This window comes from Gekko japonicus, unplaced genomic scaffold (genome assembly GCF_001447785.1).
Source record: "Gekko japonicus isolate JY-2015 unplaced genomic scaffold, Gekko_japonicus_V1.1 scaffold729, whole genome shotgun sequence".
NCBI lineage: Eukaryota > Metazoa > Chordata > Lepidosauria > Squamata > Gekkonidae > Gekko > Gekko japonicus.
In genome coordinates this window covers 225,412-249,429 of record NW_015175378.1, presented here as the reverse complement: position 1 = coordinate 249,429, position 24,018 = coordinate 225,412, and the positions used below count along the sequence as shown (strand labels likewise).

The 24,018-nt window shown below is 50.9% G+C and overlaps 2 protein-coding genes and 1 non-coding gene across 3 annotated transcripts in view; 2 read left to right on the top strand and 1 right to left on the bottom strand.

Annotated features, from left to right (window-relative positions):
- The first annotated feature begins 1,993 nt into the window (after nucleotides 1-1,993).
- Nucleotides 1,994-6,874, top strand: LOC107122448 (zinc finger and SCAN domain-containing protein 30-like). Its single transcript, XM_015425551.1, has 3 exons — nucleotides 1,994-2,846; nucleotides 5,268-5,406; nucleotides 5,741-6,874. Exons 1-3 carry the CDS (start codon nucleotides 2,157-2,159, stop codon nucleotides 6,607-6,609), a joined length of 1,698 nt encoding a protein of 565 aa, XP_015281037.1. The 5' UTR covers nucleotides 1,994-2,156; the 3' UTR covers nucleotides 6,610-6,874.
- Nucleotides 6,875-12,688: 5,814 nt separating this feature from the next.
- TRNAD-GUC lies at nucleotides 12,689-12,759 on the top strand. The gene has a single exon. It is a non-coding gene; the product is annotated as a tRNA-Asp (tRNA).
- A 5,669-nt stretch (nucleotides 12,760-18,428) lies between these two features.
- Nucleotides 18,429-24,018, bottom strand: part of LOC107122459 (zinc finger protein 845-like) — a 13,795-nt gene continuing 8,205 nt past the window's right edge. The window contains exon 3 of the mRNA XM_015425564.1: nucleotides 18,429-19,215. Coding sequence (XP_015281050.1) covers nucleotides 18,615-19,215 — 601 coding nt within the window. The 3' untranslated portion in view covers nucleotides 18,429-18,614. The remainder of the gene's footprint in view (nucleotides 19,216-24,018) is intronic.

Sequence of the window (24,018 nt, the reverse complement as noted above, 5' to 3'; positions counted from 1 at the left end):
TCTCTATGACCCACCCATTTTGCAGAGATGGAAGCCCCAAATTCCCTCCCCTATGGAGTCAGTTGATTTGTAGCTGGACGTGGGGTTAGGACCCCGTGTTGCCATCTGGGGTTTGGTTACACCATCAGGACTGCAGGTCCTGGACACTATTTTGAGAGTCCCCATCTAGATTCTCTCTGGCATTCTACAGAGAGAGCTTCCTCCTATAGTGCTAACTAGCCACTTCAGCTTTCCACCAGTTTTTGCTGGTGCAAACTGGTCATCGCTGGTCATTGCTCCTGTGTGGACTTCTCTCTGCCCAGCATTTGATGGGCCAGTTGAATGCCTCTGAGCCCTATTTGGAGCTGTGACAATAAGGCCCTGCCCCGTCTCTCCAGTTCCAAGGTGGGTTGAGATTTTGTCTGTCTCTGCCCAATGCTGTTGAGACTCACTCATGTAGTAATGAGATGACTCTGAAGCTCAGCCAGTGGTCAGGAAAAGTTCCCCTCTCTTCTCTGGCTCCATAGAAGGACGGGGACTCTTGCCAGTTAGCAGCGCAATCAGGCCCGTAGCCAGGATTTTGTGGCTCGTGGGGCAAAAAGATTTCTGGTACAGCTGGTGGGGCTGCCATTCTTTTTCTGTCTCTAAACAATTGTACTTTTAAGTCATAATAAGGACAATAATATGAATAGTTAAAATTAAGTGCAGCACAAAGATCCCTGCAGCAGCCACCCCAGACATAAATGAAATGCAAAAACACACACACCCCTCCCTAAAGCAATGAAATTCCCTCACCATTTTCAGAAGGAAATCTTGTGGGGCTGGCCCTTTAAGGAAGGGGGCAGAGCCCCCAATAGCCCCACAGTAACTAGGGGTTAAAGCACAATCCTCAGGAGAGTTACAGCCTTTTAAGAGCCATTGACTTCAAAAGGTTTAGAAGGGTGTGGCTCTATTTAGGATGACGCTGTAAAACAGAGGGGTGCCCTCTTGCTCCAAGATGAGCTACTTCCCTAAGCAAGTCTGTAGCCCAGGCTGCGTTCGGACATCATCGCATCGCAACAAAGCAGGGTCTGATCAAACCCTGGTTAGTTGTGATGTCAGAATGCAGGCGATCTAACAAATCAGGGTTTGCTGGCTGGCACCACAGTGGAAATTTCAAACTAAACCACAGTTTGCACAGCGATGGTGATGTCTGAAGTTGCAGTCCGTAATTTGCTGAGTATCGTAGCCACCAGGTCACAGAGCTGGCAACTGAGGCGGCAGGAGAGAGCCAAGAAGGAGGCAAACTAGGGTTTAGGCGTAAATCAGGATTTGTTACTTAAAATCTGCTGGATTAAGCAGAGTTTGTGCGGCCCCAAAATAAGGAAGATCCTTGTTTGGGGGTTATGGAGCATTGGTTTCAGTCCTGCTGAAGACTGTCTCGCGTGTTCATCTTGGCAACAAACCTACATTGGTTCTCATGCCTGTTGCATAAAATTTCTGCACAGAATCCTGGGAATTGTAGTTTGTTGAAGCCACAGACACACAAGTGGAATGACGTTTCCCAGGGGAAACACACTTGGGAGTGAGTAGGAAGAAAAGAGCATTTTATGAACCTATAATCTGACCATAGTATCTGGTAAACTGTTCACATACGTAGGCCAGCCGAGTGCTGAGGAGACCTTTGCCACCCCCCTGGATTTTCTGGTTCAGTGTGTGCGCCTGGGAAACATAATCCTCACCAGTTGATGTGACTGTACAGAGCTGGTATGATTCTTCTAATCTGACAAGCCTCGTTGGGACTGCTGAGTTCTTTTTGTTACACTGTTGGTCCATATAGTAGGATACTGAGCCTAGGCTGTCCCCTGACATGCTGGCTTTCTAGGTGCGAGGAATTAAACAACAACAACTATTCCACGATGGAATACAACCCTGAAATACAGTCTGAATCCCAGTTTGCTCCTTGAAGGGCCACGGAGTCTGTGTGTGTACATCCTCTCTTATTATCTACTCTCTTCTTCAGGCCTCCCTCTAGGACGTTTTGCTCCCCTTTTTGAATGTGGCGTTCCTGGCACCATAGGGATAAGCCCATAGAGGTGACTCCAAGCAAGCGCCTCGTCTGGGAACCTTCATTTGCTAAGAGACGCTGGGGAGATTTCCCGCCTCTGAAATAGGATATTGGCAAGAAGTTGAGAAAGATGGCCACCGAACAGGCCGCTCTGAATCTCCAGGATAAGAGTATGAGGGAATTCCTGCGCAGGATACCAGGAGATGAGATTAAACAGGAGCCAAATGAGGAGCTTCTGAACCAGTGGGAAGACCAGTGGCAGGAGTTCCTGAAGACAGTGGAGTCTCCTCAGTCCAGAGTGGGGGGCCCACAGAAGCCGGAGGAAGCCTCACCCTGGGATGACGCCAAGGCCTTCCTGGCCTCCTTTGAGCAAGTGGCCGAAGCCTGCCGGTGGCCCAAGGAAGAGTGGGTGACCCGGCTCCTGCCAGCCCTCAGCGGAGAAGCCGAGCAGGCCTTTAACAGGCTGGAAGGCAGAGACAGGAAGGATTATGGGAAGGCGAAGGCGGCCATCTTGCTAGGGGACGCCATCAGCCGGGAGAAGCAGCGCCAGCACTTCCGGCATTTCCGCTACCAGGAGGCCGAGGGGCCCAGGGGGACATACAGTCAGCTCCAGGAGCTCTGCCGTCGGTGGCTGAAGGTCGAGAGGCACTCCAAGGAGCAGATCCTGGAGCTTTTGATCCTGGAACAGTTCCTGACCGTCCTGCCCCCAGAGATCCAGAGCTGGGTGCGGGAGCGTGGCCCGGAGACCTGTTCCCAAGCAGTGGCCCTGGCTGAGGATTTCCTGTGGATGCAGAAAGAGTCCTTGAGGTGGGAGCAGCAGGTGAGAGAACAGCCCTTACTTACCCTTCGGTGTCTGTGGTGGGGGTACGTGGAGGGAGGGGTGGGTAGGTTTTTGCCCATCTCAGGCTCCAAAAGGGGGGAGGCAGGGGCCAGCTTGGATTGGATCTGGATTGTTCAGTAAGACGAATTCTCATGAGGGATTGGGGAAGATCAATAAAGCTTTTGACAAGGCTCCTGTGATGTTCTGATGGGTAAACCGGAGGACTGCAGACCGGCCTCTAGAATAGGTAGGTGGATAGGGAACTGAACTTAAGAACATAAGAGATGCCAATGTTGGATCAGGCCAAAGGCTCATCCAGTCCAACACTCTGTGTCACACAGTGGCCAGAAATACAAGGTGCCATCAGGAGGTCCACCAGTGGGGCCAGGACATTAGAAGCCCTCCCACTGTTGACCCCCCCAAGCACCAAACAGAGCATCACTTGCCCCAGAGTCCCTGTCTATACCTTGTGGCTAATAGCCACTGATGGACCTCTGCTCCATATGCTTATCTAATTCCCTTTTGAAGCCGTCCGTGCTTGTAGCCGCCACCACTTCCTGTGGCAGTGAATTCCAAGTGTTAATCACTCTTTGGGTGAAGAAGTACTTCCTTTTATCCATTCTAACTGGTTGGAAAACTGCACCCAAAGAGTAGTTGCCAGTGGCATTTCATCTGATTGGATGGAGGTGTTCAGTGGGGTGCCACAGGGCTTGGTTCTGGGCAGTGTTCCCTCTAAGCTGAGTGAGTGTGAGCTAGCTCGCAATTTTTTAGCCTCCGGCTCACAATTTTTTGTCTTTGCTCAGGCAGGATGGCTCCAGAGCAGAGTAACTTATGCAGGAGCCAAATCGTTTGCTCACAACTTTGATGCCAGTGGCTCTCAGAGTAGAATTTTTGCTCACAAGACTCCACAGCTTAGAGGGAACATTGGTTCTGGGCCCAGTACTTTTCAGTATTTTTAGATAAGTTTTACTCACGGTCACTGACTAACACATAGAACGATGACATTTTCAATATTTTTTATAAATGATCTGGGTGAGGGGGTGGAGGGGCTACACATTACATTTTCAGATGACACTAAATTGGGTGGGAGTAGCGAACACACCAAAAGACAGAGGTAGAATTCAACGAGATCTGAACACATTGGAAAAGTGGGTGGATTTGAATAAGATGCAATTTAACAAGGATAAGTGCCAGATTCTACATCTGGGTGTCAAAAATAAGAAGCACGCATACTGGATAGGGGACAGACTTCTAGGTAGCAGTGTGTGTGAGCAAGATCTCAGGGTACGAGTGGACTCTAATATGAGCAGTCAGTGTGATGCAGCGGCAAAAAAGGCTAATGCGGTCTTGGGATGTATAAACAGAGGCATAACATCCAAATCACAAGATGTCATAGTTGCCCTGTACACTACATTAGTCAGGCCGCACTTGGAGTTCTGTGTGCAGTTCTGGAGGCCACACTTCAAGAAGGATGTGTACAGAATGGAGCGGTGCAGAGGACGATGATAAAGATGATCAGAGGCCTGGAGACCAAGCCATATGAGGAAAGGTTGGGAATGTGCAGTCTGGAGAAGAGGAGGTTGGGGGGGGGCACATGATTGCTCTCCCAGCATCCCCAGTGGAAAGGATGAAGTAGACCAAGGGGAGCGGTGGCACAGGGGATTTATCCTCTGGTTAAACATCTGAGCTGAACAGGACTGCTGTCAGTTCGAGCCCCGCACTGGTGTGAGCTACCAGCCGTGTCCCCAGCTCGCCGTCCACCCAGCGGTTCGAAAGCTTCGGCGAGTAGATAAAATGGGTACCATTCCTTAGAGAGGGTGGGCACACTGAACCCCCCGGTGGGGAAGTGTTAGCCGACAAACGGAAGGTCCGTGCGTAAGCTCAAAAGCCGAGAGAGATCTACGCAGCATCAAAGAAAAAGCCTGCAATGGGCCATTCCGGCCAGACGGTGGCAGTGGTGCATTGCGACTGAGAAAAATGCTGACGACATCAAGCGATGCCGACTAAAGAATGCTGCCGGAACACGTCTGATGCTTACCGCTGACCAAACTCCCTGTCGACTGCGAAGTGTGTGTGATTAAAAATGATATATGTTGTCCTTCCTTAGCCCCATCATTGTTACTCCCGTGTCAACACATGAGTAACTGTAAATCGCTCAGAGCCGGCAGCTCTGCAAGGATTGAGCGATCAATAAATTGAAAGATTATTTATTATTATTAACTCTGGATTAGACAGGTTAATTTAGAGAGGGGGCTGTGGCCTAGTGGTAGAACCTCTGTTATGGCACGCACAAGGTCCCAGGTTCAATCCCCCACCGTCTCCAGTAGGTAGCAGGTGATGTGAAAGACCTGGATATCCGGTGCCAGCATGAATGGATGGATTCAGGATAAAGTAACTTCATGTGTTCATTTCCTGTTTCAGGTGCTGACCACAGGGGGGCCGTCAGTGGAGGTGGCCACCTCTGCTTCTGAGGCAGAGCAGGCTTCGTCTGACGCGGGAAAGAGGCCTCTGTACATGGAGCTCAAGCAGGAGATGGACAGGGAGACTGTGAGCATTCAGGGTGAGTGAGTGAGTGAGTGAAACGCCAGCCGACCGGTTGCGGGGCGGGGAGAGTGTGGGCAGTGGCTTACCCACAGCGGAGGAGAAGGATAACTAGTGACTTACTTAAGGTAAATGGGAGAGGAGGGTGGTTGGTGGCTTATCCACAGTGCAGTGGGTGAGGTGGGCAGGCAGACATCATTCACCTAGAATGCCAAAAATCCTTGGACGGGCCCTAGTTTAATAGTGTGCAGCTGCGTTCATGGCAGAGTCAACAGCTCCTCTTGTCAGTCTCTCTGCTGCTGGAGTAACCTCAAAGCAACTCTCTTTCCTTTCTGCCTTTCTCTTTATTCCAGTTGGTGACGTCCGAGGGAGTGAGAATGGAGGGGACCTGTTTGGGGTCCCCCCTGCAGGAACTGAGCATCAAAGGATGGAGGAGAACTTTGGGAGTCAGAATGGTCACAAGAGGAGGGTGCGGAACCACCAGGCGGAGAAGTGGAGGAAAAAACCCGGTCCTTGTCAAGGGGGTGGGTTCCACGAGGCGCCAGTTCGGGAACAAAAACCGAAGGAAAAGTACAAATGCAACGTGTGCGCAAAAATCTTCAGCTACAAATCGAGCCTTAAGATACACCTGAGAATCCATACCGGGGAGAAGCCGTACAAATGCTCGGAGTGCGGGAAGGGCTTCAGTCGGAGTGACCTCCTTGCTTCCCACCAAAGAATCCATACTGGGGAGAAACCGTACAGCTGCTCCCACTGCGGGAAGAGCTTTTGTGACCTCTCAACTCTTATTAAACATCGGAGAATCCACACCGGCGAGAAGCCCTACACGTGCCTGGAGTGCGGGAAGTGTTTCAGCCAGAAGGCAATCCTGACTTCGCATCAGCGAATCCACACTGGGGAGAAACCACACAAATGCCTGGAGTGCGGAAACAGCTTCAGCCGGAACACATACCTGACATCCCACCAAAGAATCCACACAGGGGAGAGGCCGTTTAAAACTGTAAACTGTAGTGAGGGCTTTTCTGAGCAACCCAGCATTTCCTGTCCTCAGAGGATTCACGTAGGGTGTTCAAACTATGGCGAGAATCTGGGTCAGCACCCAATGGTTGTGACTCGTCAGAATCTGTACTCGCTTAGTGATTCTATCAGAGTTTATGAATCAGAGGGAACACCTCATTTGGAGGCAACATCTTATGGAACTGCAAAGCCGTCTGCAAACTAGTTGCTTATCTGGTCACTGTTAGCTTTGCCTCCCGGCAACCAGGTGGATTTCCACTCCTGTGGAGACAGAACCCGCACGCACAACTGCTCTCTCTTTGCAGAGGGAGGTGTTGTGCATGCAATTCCTGTTCAGCGATGATGCAAAGTGGGAGACAGTCTGTTCAGCTTTCATTGGGTAACAAGGCAGTCTTGGCAGAGTTGATGGGAGAGTGAACAGAAGAACAGAAGAGATGCCATGTTGGAACAGGGCAGTGGCCCATCAAGTCCAACACTCTGTGTCGTACAGTGGCCAAAACCCAGGTGCCATCAGGAGGTCTACCCAGTGGGGCCAGAACTCCAGAAGCCCTCCCACTGTTACCTCCAAAGCACCAAGAATACAGAGCATCCCTGCCCCCAGACAGAGTGTTCCATCTATACCTTGTGGCTAAAGCCACTGGTGGACCTCTGCTCCATATGTTTATCCTGTCCCCACTTGAAGCTGTCTATGCTTGTAGCTGCCTCCACTTCCTGCAGCAGTGAATTCCACGTGTTAATGACTCTTTGGGTGAAGAAGGACTTCCTTTTATCTGTTCTAAGCCTACTGCTACTTAGTTTCATTAAACACCCACGAGTTCTTGTGTTATGAGAAAGGGGGGAAAGTACTTATTTCTCTACCTTCTCTGTCCCATGCATAAATCTTGTAAACCTCTATCATGGCGCCCCTCAATTGGCGTGGTTCTCTGCTTTCCATGTTGCCACCAGACCTGCTCCCCAAGTTAGAGGACGTAGCTTGATCCCCTCGCCTTGATTTGTGACTCAGTTACGTGTGGGAAACTCTGGAAAAAAGAGAAGGCAAAGAGCTGAAAAGGTGGTAATAACGTGTCTCCATCCCCAAGCTGTGTTCTGCTTCAGGAGGCGGCAGGTGGTAGTGCCCTCTTCTTCTTCCTCCTCCCTGGCTCCTGAGCCCGTTCCCTGCAGGCCCAGAAAGGGAAGAATATATCTTGATCTCCCAGTTCTTCTTGGTGCTGCTGGCATCAGGAGCAGGCCCATAGCTACGGTGGGGCTCTGCCCCCTTTCTTAAAAGGCACAGTCCCACAAGAATGTCTCCTGTAAATGCTTCTTTCAATCATTTAAAAACATTTTAAAGGTGTGTGCTCCTTTAAGCAGAGTAGAATGCAGTAGTTGACGAATTCCTACACTGAGCAAGGGGGTTGGAGTAGGTGACCTCTAGGATCCCTTCTAATTCTGTGTCAAGAAACTGGTCTCTCTAAGAGAGTTAAGTTAGTTTTCTTAACTATAGAAGTCCTCGCCCCCACCTGCCAGCTTGTTATCAGAATTGTTGCTTAGGCTGGCAGAAGTGACTAACTTGCAGCAGCTGAGAACTGTCATCTAAAGTGGTTGACAGAAATCCTGGTAACAGCTTCCTTTTGGCTAAATGGTTTAATAGGCTAAGGGTGATTGCTGGCATAAGGACACCTGTGTAGAATAGACAGCTTGAGAAGACTTGAGAGAGAAGAGTAGCTGAGTCATCATCCTCAGAAATCTGGCTTTTCTTTTCCGCACTGAGAACTTCAGCCCCACCAGGAAAAAAAAATGGTCCCACAAGCCACAAAATCCTGGCTACATTGCAGATGGCACTTGGATTTCTCCTGGCTTCCATTTCAATAGGGGGAAATAAAGGGGTTCACATAGAGTCACTGGTGGAGTTAGGGGGATAAGCCTTCCCCCACTGCAGCCCTCGAACCTCTTTCTTTTTGTTTTGACCCAGTTTGGTTTCTGTTTCCTACTCACACTCCGAAGGGTAAGAGCGCGACTCGTAGAAAGACTTAGAGGGCTTCGTGTGTTTGCTTTGCTTGCTAAGATACTCCCCCCCTTTTGTTGTCATTTGTAGCTGTTTTAAGAGGGAATAGAATTGTCTTTATGCAACCTTGACAAAACATATGATTACCCCCCACACACACTGTGCACCTTTCACCCTCGACAACAAAGGCTTTGAAACAATAAAGCAATATGATGCCTTGGCAAAAGGCATGTCCTTGGTTCGCTCTGTGACGTAGACACTTGAGAATCTCTCGTCTGTGTTTCTTCACAGAAACCCTGCTCCACGTGGACCAGTGTTCCCTCTAAGCTGAGTTAGTGTGAGCTAGCTCACAGCTTTTTAGCCTCCAGCTCACACATTTTTTGTCATAGCTCAGGAAGGAGGGCTCCAGAGCAAACTAATTTATGCAGTAGCCAAATCGCTTGCTCACCACTTTAATGCCAGTAGCTCACAAAGTAGAATTTTTTGCTCACAATACTCCACAGCTTAGAGGAAGCATTGACCTGGACCACCTTACTGCCTCCCTGTTTGAGGGAGCATCCACGTGCTGTGAATGTGATCGTCTACATGTCCTAGTTTCCACAGTTTGCTCCGACTTAGTTCGGTATGGTCTTTTTTGGGAACGATTGCAAGCAAAGTGCTTTTTGATGCCGTGTGGTTGGGAAGATGCACATTTTTTGTAGGAGGCTAAAAAACTGTGAGCTAGCTCACACTAACTCAGCTTAGAGGGAACACTGCTCCCAGGGTGCCTGTTGTAGTAAGGGGAAGGGAAAGGAGTTTGTAAGCCGCTCTGAGACACCTTTGAGTAGTGAAGGGCGGGGTATAAATCCAATCTCTTCTTCTTCTTCGTCTTCCTTCTCCAGCCACAGTGCTGCTGAGGAGGAGGCCGCTGCTGAGGAGGAGGCCACTGCTGCTGGCATGCTAGGTCTCGGGGGCAGTTCAAAACTGCCGCCACGTGGCTCTTGCTCCCCTTCTTTGCTCTCCCTGCTTGTGGCCACAGAGGACGGCCTCCTTCTAAGGCGGAGCGACAGGCAGGCGAGGGCCGGCTCCGGGGCAAGGCTTCTCCAGCCTGGAGGAAGAGGAGGCGGCGGCAACAGAAAGCAGCTGGCCAGCAACCTGGGGGCTGGTCAGGCTCTGTGGTTGAGGCTCGGCACTGACAGTGCCTCCATTTTGTGGGCTGCGCAGCTGTGGCTGAGGTGAGGGGAAGGCGCCGACACCCTCCCACCCTTTTCCTTCAGGTGGGGGAGTCCCTAGCCTGGCCCCTGGTCATTCCGAGGGATTCCCCGGGGTGGGGGGCTTGTTGCATGTCTAGTGCAGTGGCCCTCCAACGGTGGGGGTGGATGATGGGTCTAAAAATACCTCCTCTCTCTTAATTAGATGATCACCAACCGGCTTGGCTTTTTTTTTTTCCAAATGGCGACTGTGAGGGGGGTTGGTAAGAACAGGCTCACGGAGCAGCAATTCGCTCACGAAGGGCCAGCAGGGGACAGGAGAGAAAGAGGGCCGGCAGGTGGACTGGGAGGCAACTTTGCATGCCACTCTGAGGGGGGAAAGACCTCCCGGCCTTGGAAGGAAGGGGAGGAGCAAGGGGGGAAAGGGGTGCTGAAGTTGCTACTGGAGCCTGGAGGCAGAGTGAGTGTTGGGGGCAGGTGGGGGGTGGCGACCCCCCCATCTATTTCCAGCCTGTGAGGGAAAAGGGGGTCACGGGAGGCCAAAACAGCGCCCCCTGGGGGTTCCAGAAACAGCCTCTCAGGCCTTCCCTCAGCCCCACTGCTTCTGTGGGAAGCGCAGGAGGGGTGAGGACTGGGGGTGGAGGGATCCGAAAGGGCCTGGTTCAGATCCCCCCCCTTCCTGAGCCAGGACCCCGTCATCCGGGTTATCCAGGGCCAGCCGCTCAGTGTGGCCCACCTCACAGGGTTGGTGGAGTGGAGAGCCTGGTGTGCCTCTTCAAGATCCTCAGTGGCAGGATGGGGGAAGAGAGGAAACCAAGAGCTAGAGATGGATCGTAGCTGTGCTCGGCTGCTGAGACTGGGCACATGGGGGGTGCTGAAAGCCTACCTTATTGACTTGCAAGGACAATGACTCATCTCCTAAAAGTGCTATAGATACAAAAAGTAGCCGATTTGCAGGGAAGGTTAAGATACTCCTCTTTCTATGGTATCCCTTGGGGGGGGGGGGCCTCATCTTGCGTGTGATTAAATACATTTATTGAAGCTTTTGTGGGTTCCCCAGTAATCAGTTGCTTTCACTGATAGGAATCAATTGCTTTTGTTTGTATTTTGAGTAAAAAAATGATATTGCTCATTGGGTTTGCCTGTGTTCTTTATGAAGTTTATATCTCTAGTACCTGGCATTACATTTTATGGCATACAAGGCCTGGCCCTCATAACAATTGAGTTCACCACCCCTGAACCCTATGAACCCTTATCCTTCCAACTGGAGATGCTGGGGATTTATTCATTTATTTATTTTGTTCGATTTAGACCCTGCCCTCCCTGCGAGCGGGCTCAGGGCGGCTAACAACAAAGATGTTACGAACCATTAAAACCAATGATAACAGTACAAGTGATTTAAAACATTAGAAGAGGCAAACCAATACAGTCATTAGAAGAGGCAAACCAATACAGTCATTCATACAGTTCCAGCAATGGTAACTGGGTGACAGAAAAAAGACCAGGAATCGGCAGATATAATAGGGCAGTTTTCAGCGAGGGAGGCCAGATGGTTGGGCATCCGCCGCCTCAACCAAAGGCCTGGCGGGACAGCTCCATTTTACAGGCCCTGCGGAATTGTAATAGATCCTGCAGGGCCCTGATCTCGGGTGGGAGGATGTTCCACCAGGCAGGGCCAAGGCAGAAAAGGCCCTGGCTGTGATCGAGAACGAGCTACTGAACATCTATTACTGGCACTTTCTTTAGGATATTGGTCTAGTCATACGGGGCCAACTACAACGATCGCCATCTGCACTTTATTGTTTGTATTTAATCTGCACTTTATATTTTATCGTTAGAATTTTATCTATTTTTATTGTAAATTATTATTGTACGCCGCCTTGAGCCTGCTTGTCCGGCAAAGCGGGATAGAAACCTATTTTACCCCTTTTGCATTCTCTTTTGGTCAAGACTTTGGTCATATAGTCCCGTAATAAATTGAATTGAATTGAAATAGAAATAAATAAATAAAATAAATAAGCGGACATCCTTTGGGCCAGAGACAACCGGGAGATGCTGGTCACCTGGACACAGGGCTCTCAGAGGAGCATTTGGAGAAAGATTAGACCCTTAGATATCTTGGTCCCAGGCCACACAAGGCTTTAAAGGTTAATACTAACACCTTGAAACGGATCCGGTACTCAATTGGTAGCCAGTGCAATTGGCGTAACACTGGCCGAATGCGCGCCCATGCAGACGTGCCACTGCATTTTTCACTAACTGGAGTTTCAGGATCAGATTCAAGGGTCAGCCTGCATAAAGCGAGTTACAGTCATCTAACCTGGAAGTGACCATTACGTGGGTCACTGTAGCCAAGTCCAGGGTCAAGAGATAAGGAACCCATTGCCTAATCTGCTGCAGATGATAAAAGGCAAACCTGGCAACAATGGGGATCCGGGCCTCCATAGTAAGTGAGGCATCCAGAATCGCCCCATCGCTCCTCAGTGCCCACACCAATGGTGCCCCGTCCAGGGCCAGGAGTCTGATCCCTGAACTGACCCCCCCCCCCCAACTCAGGTACAGGACCGCCATTTCTGATGGATTAAGTTTCAGCCGACTGTTGTAAGCACCCAGTCATGGCCTCCGAAGCTGGAGTCTGGGTAGCTGTCCAACAGCAGATAGAGCTGAATGTCATCAGCGTACTGGTGACAGCCCGGCCCAATCCGCTGTGCCAGCTGGGCGAGGGGGCGCATATAGATGTTGAACAGCATTGGTGAGAGGGTCACCCCTTGTGGCACACCACATTCCAGTGGGTATCACAGGGAGACTGTCTCACCAAGTACCACCCTCTGTCCTCAGCCATGGAGAAAGGAGAAAAACCATTGTAAGGCGGTCCCCTACATTCCTATGCCGGTGAGCTGATGATGGGTCATTAGATCAAACCGTGTCAAATGCTGCCAGATTGAAGAGCTTGAACCTCGGACCTTCTGGACGTTAAGATGCTCTACCACTAAGCCATGGTCTCCTTCCTAAATGAACTGTCCCTTTATTAAGTTAGACCCTAGGTCTACCTCATCCTTTCAACTGGAGATGCTGGAGACTCAACCTAGGACCTTTTGCATGCTGTAAGAGTGGCTGTGGCTCAGTGGTAGAGTATCTGCTTGTCATGCAGAAGGCCCAGGTTCAATCCCTGGTGTCTCCAGTTAGAAGGATCAGGAGATATGAAAGACCTCTGCCTGAGACCCTGGAGAGTTGCTGCCAGTCTGAGTAGACAATACTGACCTTGATGGACCAGTGTCCTGATTCAGTATAAAGCAGCTTCAGGTGTGTTCAACTGATTGGCTAGTTTCTCAGGGGAAGGAAGAAAACTATTCTCTTCTTTTAGTCAGTGCCAAGTAAACTCAGGGACTGTTTATTCCTGTTTATTCTCATATTCTCATATTTGGCCACCAAATGAGAAGGGAGCACTCCCTGGAGAAGACCCTGATGCTGGGAAAGATTGAAGGCCAAAGAAGACGGGGACGGCAAAGGATGAGATGGTTAGACAGTGTCATTGATGCAACTAACATGAAATTGAGCAAACTTCAGAGGACGGCGGAAGACAGGAAGGCCTGGCAGGATCTGGTCCATGGGGTTGCGAAGAGTCGGACTCGACTGTGCGACTGAACAAAATTCTCATATTCATCCAATTCTATATACTTTGCTAGATTTTCCCATGGCACTTGTTTCTCTTTCATATGCCTTTTGGTTCAGAGAAAAAGGTAAAAGGTAAAGGTTTCCCTTGCTCGAAAGCCAGTTGAATCCGACTCCAGGGGGCGGTGCTCATCTCCATTTCCAAGCTGAAGAGCCAGCACAGTCCGAAGACGTTTCCGTGGTCATGTGACCGGTATGACTAAACACTGAGGTGCACGGAACACTGTTACCTTCCCACCAAAGCGGTACCTATTTATCTACTAGCGGTTTCTTGCTTTCAAACTGCTAGGTTGGCAGGAGCTGGGACCAGAGATGGGAGCTCACTCCGTCAAACGGCACTAGGGTTTCGAACTGCAGAACTACGGAGCTTCTGGTATGCAGCTCAGCTTCTTAACCTCTGAGCCACCGTGGCCCCTTGGTTCAGAAACAGGCATCTATTTCCACGGCGATAATTCTGCTGACTTTTCAAAGTAGGGTGAGGTAAAAGAAACTGGGATTTTCAAATCAAAACAGTATATTATCTACACTGGTGTTGAGTAGTGGTTATAGTGCCAGACTAAGAGCTGGGAGAACCGGGTTCGAATCCCCATTTTGCCATGGAAGCTGGGTGTCCTGGGCCCAGTCCATTGCCTCAGCCTAACCTACCTCACAGAGTGGATGTCGTGAGAAGAAAGTGGAGGAGGGGGAGCACTTTGCAACAAGCTGCTTTGGGCTTCAACCGAGGAGGAAAACGGGATGTAAATAAAAATTAGAAACAACATATTTGGTAACAGCCTTATGTGACATTGCCCGGGCTGTGGGTCTCCCCAGTGTTTCTTACATCGCAGGTGCCCCTCTGAGGGGCAAAATGAAAGGTTGCCTCAGATTTCTAGCCTGGAGGAGCGCAAGGGAGGGGAGAAATGGGGAGGGGAGGCAGAGCAGGTCTTCTGAGCCCCACTATGGATCTTATTTATTTATTTATATTTATTTGGATTTATATCCCGCCCTCCCCGAAGGCTCAGGGCGGCTAACAGAGGCATAATGCCAGATAATAACAATAAAACAGTATAAAATACTAAAAATATAAAATAGACCAATTAAATAGAATTCATACGAAGACATTTTCGGTGCTCCCCTACTCACTTCCGAATTTTAAGACCAAGATGGTGTTCTCGATGGTATAGCTACACAACCGCAGCAGTGCATATCCCCACTGCCCTGTCATCCCCTAGGAACGTCCCGCTTCCTCCGATGGTACCTGCACCAGCGGTGGCAATGTGCGGAAATTATAGGGCGTTGATGGAACAGTGGTGGCGGTGGCTCCTATTCGAAAGCCTGGTGGAAGAGCTCCGTCTTACAGGCCCTGCAGAACTGTACCAGGTCCCGCAGAGCCCGGATCTCCTCTGGGAGCTCGTTCCACCAGATAGGAGCCGCCACCGAAAACACCCTAGCCCTGGTCATTGCAAATTGGATGGTCTTTGGGCCTGGAACATCCAGGAGATTTTGGTTCCCCGACCGTAGTGCCCTTGGGGGAACATGTAGGGATGGGAAAGGCGGTCCCTTAGGTAGGCCGGTCCCTGGCCATATAGGGCTTTAAAGGTGAGAACCAGCACTTTGAAGCGAATCCGGTACGCTATTGGCAACCAGTGCAGCGCTTTCAGCACAAAGCACAAAGATTCCTTCTAAGGCTCCCACGGTACACAGTTAAGGTGGCAGAAAGAAGGAAAAGAGCTCTGCGAACAGAAACATGAAATAAGCCTGCTGATTTCAGTGGGATTTACACCTCCTTCCCTGACAGTGGACAGTACTATCTCGTCACAGCTGACTTATGGTGGCCTGGCAGGATTTTCAAGGCAAGAGACATTCAGAGGTGATCTACCATTGCCAGCCTTTGGGTGCGTTCAGACGCGGCATTTGTAACGGAATAGGTGACGATTCCAACCGGTGTACTTACCGGTGTTCACATGGCGAACATCTGCCTCCCGTCCCTAACCGTTACAAAGCTGTTTACACCGTTGTACTCTGCCACTAGGTCCCAAGTGGTGGTAAACAGAGTGCAACGGTGGTAAACGGTGCACCCTGCCTTCTGAATGCTCTCCGACGTTGCACAGCCACTTCCGTTTGGAAGCCCGAGGCTTCCGATTTTCTGCCGCCATTTTTTTAAAAAGGACGGCGATATGCGCTTGGGCGAAGCTTCGCCCTTTGTTTAAAAAAGAAATAAAGCATCCTGGGGAGAAAAAAGCGGAGAGCAGACGGCTGCAGGAGGAGGGGGGAGCGCGGGAGGGGGGGAAGCAGGCACGGGGTGGGGGACAGAAAGAAGGAGAGCGGCGACGAAGAGGCCGGATCGAGACGCGTAGCCAGGGCCGGCCCAGGAGGGCGAGCCGGCAAGGCTGGGCGAGGAGGGCGCTTTTGCGCTGGGCCCCCTGGGCGATCGGGTGAAAGGTTCTCTTGTCCCGGCACTCGACCTGCGGCACTCTGGCCGCCGGCAGCCCCAGCATCTCACCTGGCCCAGCCTCGCTCTTGCTGCTTCGGCTGCCTCCCGGGAAAGGTCCCGTCCCCCCCCGTGGAGTCCCCGGGCGCCCTGGGCAGGGCACAGACCTGGAGGGGAGAGGGAGAGGCCCGCGGGTGGAGGCTGCCCTTCGGCTGCCGCTGCCGGAGGCGGAATGAAGCTCTAGCAGACCGGCTGGCCTCCCCGTCTCCCGCCCCCGCCCCGGGTTGCCGACTCAACTCCGATTGGGGGATTTCCCGGGGCTCCCGCAGTCCCGCCCTCCCCCAGCGGCCCTCGTCCGTCTCCTGTCGGCTGGAGAGGAGGAGGAGGAGGCGTCGTCCGGGGAGGTCTCCAGGCCCCACCGGGAGGTTGGCACCGGTGTGGGCCCCTCCTCCCCGCCGCGCCGCTCTTGTGCTGCAGGCCCTGCCGAGCCGAGTCGGGGGGCTGCCTGGCGGTGCGCCCGGGCAGGGGGGGTTCGGCAGGAGGGCCAGGCGTGTCCGGAGGGGGGAGGAAAATGCAGCGCAGAAAGAAGAAGAAGGCGACGAGGAAGAAGAAGGCAGCCCCTCTTCCTGGGGCGGGGGGTGCTGCTCCGGCAGCCAGGCCTGGGGGGGCGCGGGTCTTTCCTGGCTACCAGGGAGGCCAGCTGCCCAGAAGCGAGCGGAGGTCCTTCCGTCCGGGCGAGGGGGCTAAACAAATGGGAACGGGGAGGCGGGTTGGCAATGAGGCTGACTTTGGCAAAACCTGCCACCACGTCCACGGTCCTCAGGGAGGCTACTTTGCCCTTTAAACAAGTTTAAATGTAGGACAGGGCTTTTTTCCCATGCGCGAAACTCGCCATTCTCTGGATGGCTGCCTATGCGCATGCTCAAACTGTCCTTTTAAAAAAAACACACACGCAGACGCCCGCAGCGTGTGAGCGGGCGTCCACCGGAGGGCTTCGCAAAATGGAGGTGAGTCTGATCGCGTTTCTGCCGGCATAAACTGCACCGGTTCCAACCGGTGCAGTTTCTGCCGGCAGAAAGCCCCCGTCTGAACGCACCCTTTGTGTAGCAATCCTCACTGGTCTCCCATCCAAGTACTAACCAGGGCCAACCCTGCTTAGCTTCTCATAGCTGACAATGTTAAGGTAGCCTGGGCCATCCGCCTTCCTTTTTCCATATCAAAATGCCAAACATGAGAGAAGGACAAAGAGAGACTTCCCACACACAATCGTTGGGGAAAGGCGGGAAGGAACCTACGCTTGTTTAAAGGAGCAGATTAGGGGAAAGCCTCTCTAGGAATCCAGATGCTCTATGGAAAAGACAGCATGAACTCTTTCACTGCCAAAGAACAAAACAAAAACCACTTGTTGTGATTTTGGGCCCAGCAAAGGGTTAAGGAATAGGACTAAGGAGTCCTGGAGAGGCTTCTAGCCACAGCTGAAGTCCCAAGATTTTCCAGAACATCAAGCAACTGTGCTGACTCAGCTGTTCCCTCCGCTCACTCATGAGAGAAAAATGAGGCTGGTGGACTGCCTTGCTCTCAGGCCCTGGGAAGTTTCTACCCCTCTAGCCCTTGGCATGACAAATGTTCTCAGGGTCAGATGCAATCCATTTCAACCATAGGCCAGGCAAATGGTCTCACGGCTGGATACAACCCACTTCAGCCCTGGGACAGACAAATGGTCTCGGGGTAGGATGCAACCCATTATTTTTAGTTTCCCATTCCTTGCTGTACAGGTTAAGATCAAATACAGAATGCACCTTTTGAAAAACATGATATGACTTTTATTGTTTTAGAGCCCCAAGTGTCCGAGAAGGTTTATCTGCAAGGCAGAGAGCCACACCATTTGTAACATCATATGGGAAAGAAATGCTACTCCCTCTTATAACAGCTATCAGTAAAAACAAAGAGCACACAGAGGTGTCTCAACAGGCAGGGGAAATACAGTTTTGCTAACCTTGGACATTATCGATCTCTTATGTACATACATGCTGTCAAGTCGCAACCGACTTTTGGTGACCCTAGAAACGGGCTTTCGAAGGAAGTGAGAAGCAGAGGTGGTTGGCCATTGCTTTCCTCTGCAGAGTCTTCCTTGGTGGTCTCCCATCCAAATACCAACCCTGCTTAGCGTCTGAGATCTGATGAGATCAGGCTGTACCATGTCACCTTCCCTCCATTGATCTTTTAAAGGTAAAGGTTCCCTTGCTCGAAAGCCAGTCGAGTCCGACTCTAGGGTTGCGGTGCTCATCTCCGTTTCAAAGCCGAAGAGCCAGCACTGTCCGAAGACGTTTCCGTGGTCATGTGGCCGGCATGACTAAACACCAAGGCGCATGGAACGCTGTGACCTTCCCACCGAAGTGGTACCTATTTATCTACTTGCAATTTCTTGCTTTCGAACTGCTAGGTTGGCAGGAGCTGGAACTAGAGACGGGAGCTCACTCCGTCATGCGGCAACCCGGCTCTCGAACTGCTGAACTACTGACCTTCCACAGCCTGCAGTTCAGCGTCTTAACCACTTGAGCCACCGCAGCTTGATCTTTTAGTGCCCAATAAAAAAACAGCCACTGAACGAACAATGGGAATACCGGAAAACTTTCTAATCAAGGCTTCTGCCTACTGCAACAGCAGCTGCACAAGCTGCTTTATTCTGACAAGAATGGGAAGGTCACCAGTGTCTGGAAGGCCAACATATACGCATGATGCATAATTACACAAGCAAATTACCAAGACTAGGTGGCTCAAAATGTGGTCAGGATCCAACTGAGGTCTTTCCCCACTCTAAAAACACCTGCACGTGGTTGCTCATGACAAAGTGTTCTGCTGTGCAGTGTGCGCGCTGTGCATTGACTATTTTTGTCAGTTTTCCATCTTTCAGTTAATAAGGCTCAAATGCCCAGATGCTACTCGTGTGGCTTCTACTCTGAGAGGATGTCTTGATGAGAAGTAAGGTGAGCATCTTTCCCACATTCCGAACATTTGTACGGTTTCTCCCCTTTGTGGATTTCTTGATGTGAAGCAAGGTAGGTGCTCCACCGGAAGCATTTGCCGCACTCCAGACATTTGTATGGCTTCTCCCCTGTGTGGATTCTCTGGTGTGCCTTCAGGCTGGATTTACTGCAGAAGTTCTTGCTACAGTACGAGCAGATGTATGGTTTCTCCCCTGTGTGGATTCTCTGGTGTGAGGTGAGATGTTCACTCCGGCTGAAGCTCCTTCCACACACCAAGCATTTGTAGGGCTTCTCTCCTGTGTGGAGCCTTTTGTGTGAGGTAAGGTTGGTGCTCTTACTGAAGCTCTTTCCGCACTCCAGGCATTTATGTGGTTTCTCCCCGGTGTGGATTCTCCGATGCGCATTAAGGCTCGATTTCGTACAAAAGCTCTTGCTGCAGTCCATGCAGTGGTACGGCTTCTCTCCTGTATGGATTCTTTCGTGGGAGGCACAATGGTGCCTCTGGCTGAAGGTCTTCCCGCAGAACGAGCATTTGTAAGGTTTCTCCCCAGTGTGGATTCTCTGATGCCTTTTAAGCCTTGGCTGATCGGAAAAGCTCTTGTCGCAGTTCGGGCATTGATACGGCTTCTCCCCTGTTGGAATCCTTTGATGAGACGTGAGGCTTATGCTCCAGCCAAAGTTCTTCCCGAAGGTCAAGCTTGTGTTTGTTTTTTCCCCTGTGTGGACTCTCCAGTGTGTATTAAAGCTGGTTTGACGGCAAAAGAGTTTCCCACAGGCGGGACATTTAATCCATCTTTTCCCTTTGTGTTTTTTGGGCTGAGGGTCGCCACCATCATCAGCAACAGGTTTTTTCTTCCATTTATCCATCGGCCGCTTTCCTTCTTGCCTCTCCAGTCCCTCTGGATTCCCAGTGCTCTCTTCCATCTCTTTGCACTCCGAAGTTTCTGATGAGGCCCTGCCTGGCTCTCCCTCACGTTCATGCTCCCATGGGTCATCCCCTGGAACAGACAAAAAAAGACGCACAAAAAAGAGACACTGATATCGTAAACTTTCCTGAGGCAATTTGTAGGTCCCTTTCAGTTATTGTTTTACTTACACCAGCAGGGGAAGACTTCATTTGCTTTGTGTTCCCTCACAAACTATTCTTAGCCCTCCTTTCACTTTGTGTGTTTACCTGTGTTCCAAGCCGAATTAATACCCGAATACTGCCTTTTTGGCATGATTCAGGCATTAGGTAATCCGAATCAGATTCTGTGATCCCGACAGGACTAAGGTCAAATCTGTTGGGTTTTGGCACTGCCACAGGGGCACTGGTTCTGCTGGGCACATTGCACTGATTCTGCTGCCGTCTTTGGAAACATGTCCCCTCCTACTTTTCTACTGCAGAGACTCTCTGGGAGAATCTCCTGGGCTTGTTGTATGCCTGCCTTGCTTTTTCCCCACCATTGGAAACAATGGAGGATAGGGACACCCACTTTGGGTACCTATACAATTGGATCCCCTGGTCCAATCTTTTTGAAACTTGGGGGTTCTTTTGAGGAGAGGCTCCAGCAGCTACACTGAAAATATGGTGCCTTTACCCCAAACCCCCCACCCCACCCACTGAATATACTCTAGGAGATTTGCCATTGACTATAATGGCCACATAGGATATAATGGGGCTGAAAAATTTCGGATTCCTGAATTTTACTTGAATTCCAATACAATACCAATATTGGAATTCAGGTTTTCAAGGCAATGCCAAATTTTTAAGGGACCAAGAAACCCTGAATCCAAAAAATACTGATTTTTTTTCTTGTACATCCCTAGTTGTGTTTAACTGTTTGAAACATTTTATGCATCTATATTTATATTTTTAATGCTGTTCTTTAGTGTCTGAAGTGTTTAAATGTTTCAAAGCCCCGGCCTCTTCTCCAGACTCCTGAAGTAGGAAAAAATTACACAAAATGGCAGAGGTATGAGGACCACTCCTCTGCTCCGATCACATTGGGGGTGGTCTTTAACTGGGGCACCTGTACACAGAAAGCACCACGTTCTACGACAAGCCACACAGAACCAGGTAAAACTGTATGGAGCGAGAAGTCCTTACCCAGCTGCTTACTGTGTGAGCTTGTGTCTCCCTCGTCTGTTTCCTGTTTCGCCTCTCCACAAAGCTGCCTTGTCGCCGCGCCCAGTGGAGCCTGCTCTGACTCGGAGAGGGGGTCAGCCACCACTGCCGTTGGCTCCTGGAACAGAAAGATCCCCTTTCAGCACATACAGGCCGATCTAGGCGGATGACAGCAGGCCTATGAAAGGGAAAAGCCCAGCTGGCATTTCTCCTCATCAGACCAAACAATGGAAGGAAGGAACGAGGCTGCCAAATACCAAGTCAGGGTGTGCTGTGCCAGGAAGACCTATAAATGGCTATAAATTGGACATGGTGGGGATTAAACCCAAAATCTTCTGGAAGAAGACAAGGAGGAGGAGGAGGAGGAGGAGGAGACTGGGTTTATATCCTGCCCTTTACTCAGAGTCTCAGAGTCTTACAATCTCCTTATCTTCCTCTCCCCACGACAGACACCCTGTGAGGGAGGTGGGGCTGAGAGAGCTCTGAGAGAACTGTGACTGACCCAAGGTCACCCAGCTGGCTGCAAGTGGAGGGGTGGGGAATCAAACGCAGTTCTCTCAGATTAGAGTCTGTGCTCCTAACCACTACACCAAACTGGCTCTCAAGTCCTCTACCGCAGAGAGCAGGTCTACTGCCCCAGAGATAGATCAAGATGGGTAGCCATGCTAGTCTGTCTGTGGCAACAGAAAAGAGCCAGAGTCCAGTAGCACCCTAAAGACTAACAAAATTTGTGCTAGGGGAAGAGCTTTTATGAGTCACTGCTCAGTTGTTCAGCTACCTGAAGGAAAGCTCATCCCCTGCCACAAGTTTTGTTAGTCTTTAAGGTGCTACTAGACTCTTGCTCTTTTTTACTTCTACCCCAGAGTCACGACAGCTTTCCTAAAGCTGCCTTGCTCATATGAACCTGCCTTAGACAGAATCAGACCCTTGGATCCATGCACTTAAGCACCACCTATCCCGACTGGGAGCGGCTCTCCAAAGTCGGGGGCACAGAAAAGTCAGTCCCAACCCCTGTAATTTGAGATCCTTTAAGTTTAGCTGGAGATACCAGGGATTGAATCTGGGACCTTCTGCATGCCAAGCAGAAGCTCCACCACTAAACCATACCCCCCTCCCTAAATGAACCTCCCTTTAACTGAGTTAAACCCTTGGGTCTACCTCATCCTTTCAACTGGAGATGCCGGGGACTGAACCTGGGACCTTCTAACAGGGAGCTGGTCTCCAAAGTCCAGGGCACACAAAAAAGTCATTTCCAACCCCTGTGATTTGAGATAATTCAACGGTAGATGCCGGGGATTGAACCTGCATGCTAAGCAGATGCTCTGCCACTGAGTCATGGCCCCTCACCAGCTCAAGACATGAAAAACTCAACCAAACAGCCAGTGATTCCAATTTCTAGTTGACATGGGCTGAAAGCTGCAGTGTGGGATAGTGTTCAGAGTGTCATACTAGGATCTGGAAGACCCAGGTTCAAATCCCCACTCTGTTACAGAAGCTTGTTGGATGACAGTCACACACTGTCAGCCTAACCTACCTCACAGGGCTGTTGTGAGGATAAAAGGAAAGAAAGGAGAATGGTGTAAGCCACTTTGGGTCCCCACTGGGAAGAAGAAGAGACTGGATTTATACCCCACCCTTCACTACCGGAAGGAGTCTTAGAGCAGCTTACAATATCCTTTCCCCTCCCCTCCCCACAACAGACACCCTGTGAGGTAGGTGGGGCTGAGAGAGCTCTTTCGAGAACTGCCCTTGAGAGAACAGCTCTGAGAGAACTTGTGACTGACCCAAGGTTACACCAGCAGCTGCATGTGGAGGAGTGGGGAATCAAACTCTGCTTTCCCAGATTAGAGTCCGCGCTCCTAACCACTACACCAAAGTGGAAGAAAATGAAGTTAAAAAAATACAAAGATAAGCTCCCCCCCCCCAATGCTCACCATAAATTCTAACAGCTTTAAGAGCAAATTAACCTTAGCAGAGGACAACATGGGAAGTATCATCTATCAAGGGACTACTAAAAGCACTGAAGTAGGCAAAGACTTCCTCCCCGGCTGCCTAGAACGCTCAAGGTATACACCATAAATCCCCCTTACTTGTTGCTCAGGTCTCTCGTCAGCCTCCTGTTGCAGCTGCAGGAACTCCTCAGCCAGGGCCACCGCCTGGGAACAGCTCTCGGGGCCATGCTGCCTCACCCAGCTCTGGATCTCTGTGGGGAGGACGGTCAAGAGCTGCTCTAGGATCAGGAGCTCCATGATCTGCTCCTTCGAGTGCCTCTCCACTTTCAGCCACTGACGGCAAAGTTCCTGGAGGCGGCTGTAGAGTCCCCGTGGCCCCTCGGCCTCCTGGTAGCGGAAATGCCGGAAGTGTTGGCGCCACCTCTCCCTGGTCAAGGTGTCCCATCGCAAGATGGCTGCCTTCACTTTCCCATAATCCTCTCTGTCGCTGGCCTCCAAGGTGCCGAAGGCCAGCTCCGCTTCCCCGCTGAGGGCTGGCAGGAGTCGGGCCACCCACTCATCCTTGGGCCACCGGCAGGCTTCGGCCACCTGCTCGAAGGAGGTCAGGAAGGTTTTCGTGTCATCCCATGGCGTGGGCTCCCTTAGCAACTGTGGGATTCGCCGGCCTGTGTGAGGGGAATCCATCGACTTCAGAAACTCCTGCCACTGGACTTCCCACTGCTGAAGCGAACCCTCACCTGGTTCCTGCTTGACCTGTCCCTCTGGCCTCCTCTGCACAAATCCCCCAATACTCTCGCCCTGAGTCACAAGGGGGGCTGTTCTTGAGTCCCTTGATTCCTCGTCTAGGCTGAGGCATGCTGTGTCTGGACCTTCCACTTTGAACCCCGGCTGCCTCCATTGTTCCAGTTCCGTTGGGATCTGAAGGCTGAATCCTGACTTGGCCTCCTGCTCTGTGGACATATTCTGCGTGTTACCAAGGGTGTCTGGATCCCAAAACAGGAATCTTCCCTAAGGGGGGAAAAAGAGAAAATTTGAGAAGTGAGAAAGAATATATGTGGGGCTTCAGACAAGCAACAAAGAGAACCTCTGTGAAGCACATAGAGAAGATGGCAGCTACCCACCAGAACACTGGTCGAAACTGGGGAATACTTTCAAGGTGTGAAGCATGGGGTGGAGTGGGAACAAGGAGTTCTCTTTCCTACCAGCTGTTGAGAGGACCCCAAGACGGGTCATGCCTTTCATTGTAGCGGTTTATCAGTTTATTTTTACAAAGGAGAAGACATTGAGGAGGAGGAGGAGGAGGAGGAGGAGG

Bases quoted from the DNA above. Each gene is read 5' to 3' on its own strand.
- LOC107122448 (XM_015425551.1), top strand. From the start codon at position 2,157: ATGGCCACCGAACAGGCCGCTCTGAATCTCCAGGATAAGAGTATGAGG. The intron at 2,847-5,267 runs GTGAGAGAACAG...TTCCTGTTTCAG, and splicing joins CCTTGAGGTGGGAGCAGCAG to GTGCTGACCACAGGGGGGCC. The intron at 5,407-5,740 runs GTGAGTGAGTGA...TCTTTATTCCAG, and splicing joins GGAGACTGTGAGCATTCAGG to TTGGTGACGTCCGAGGGAGT.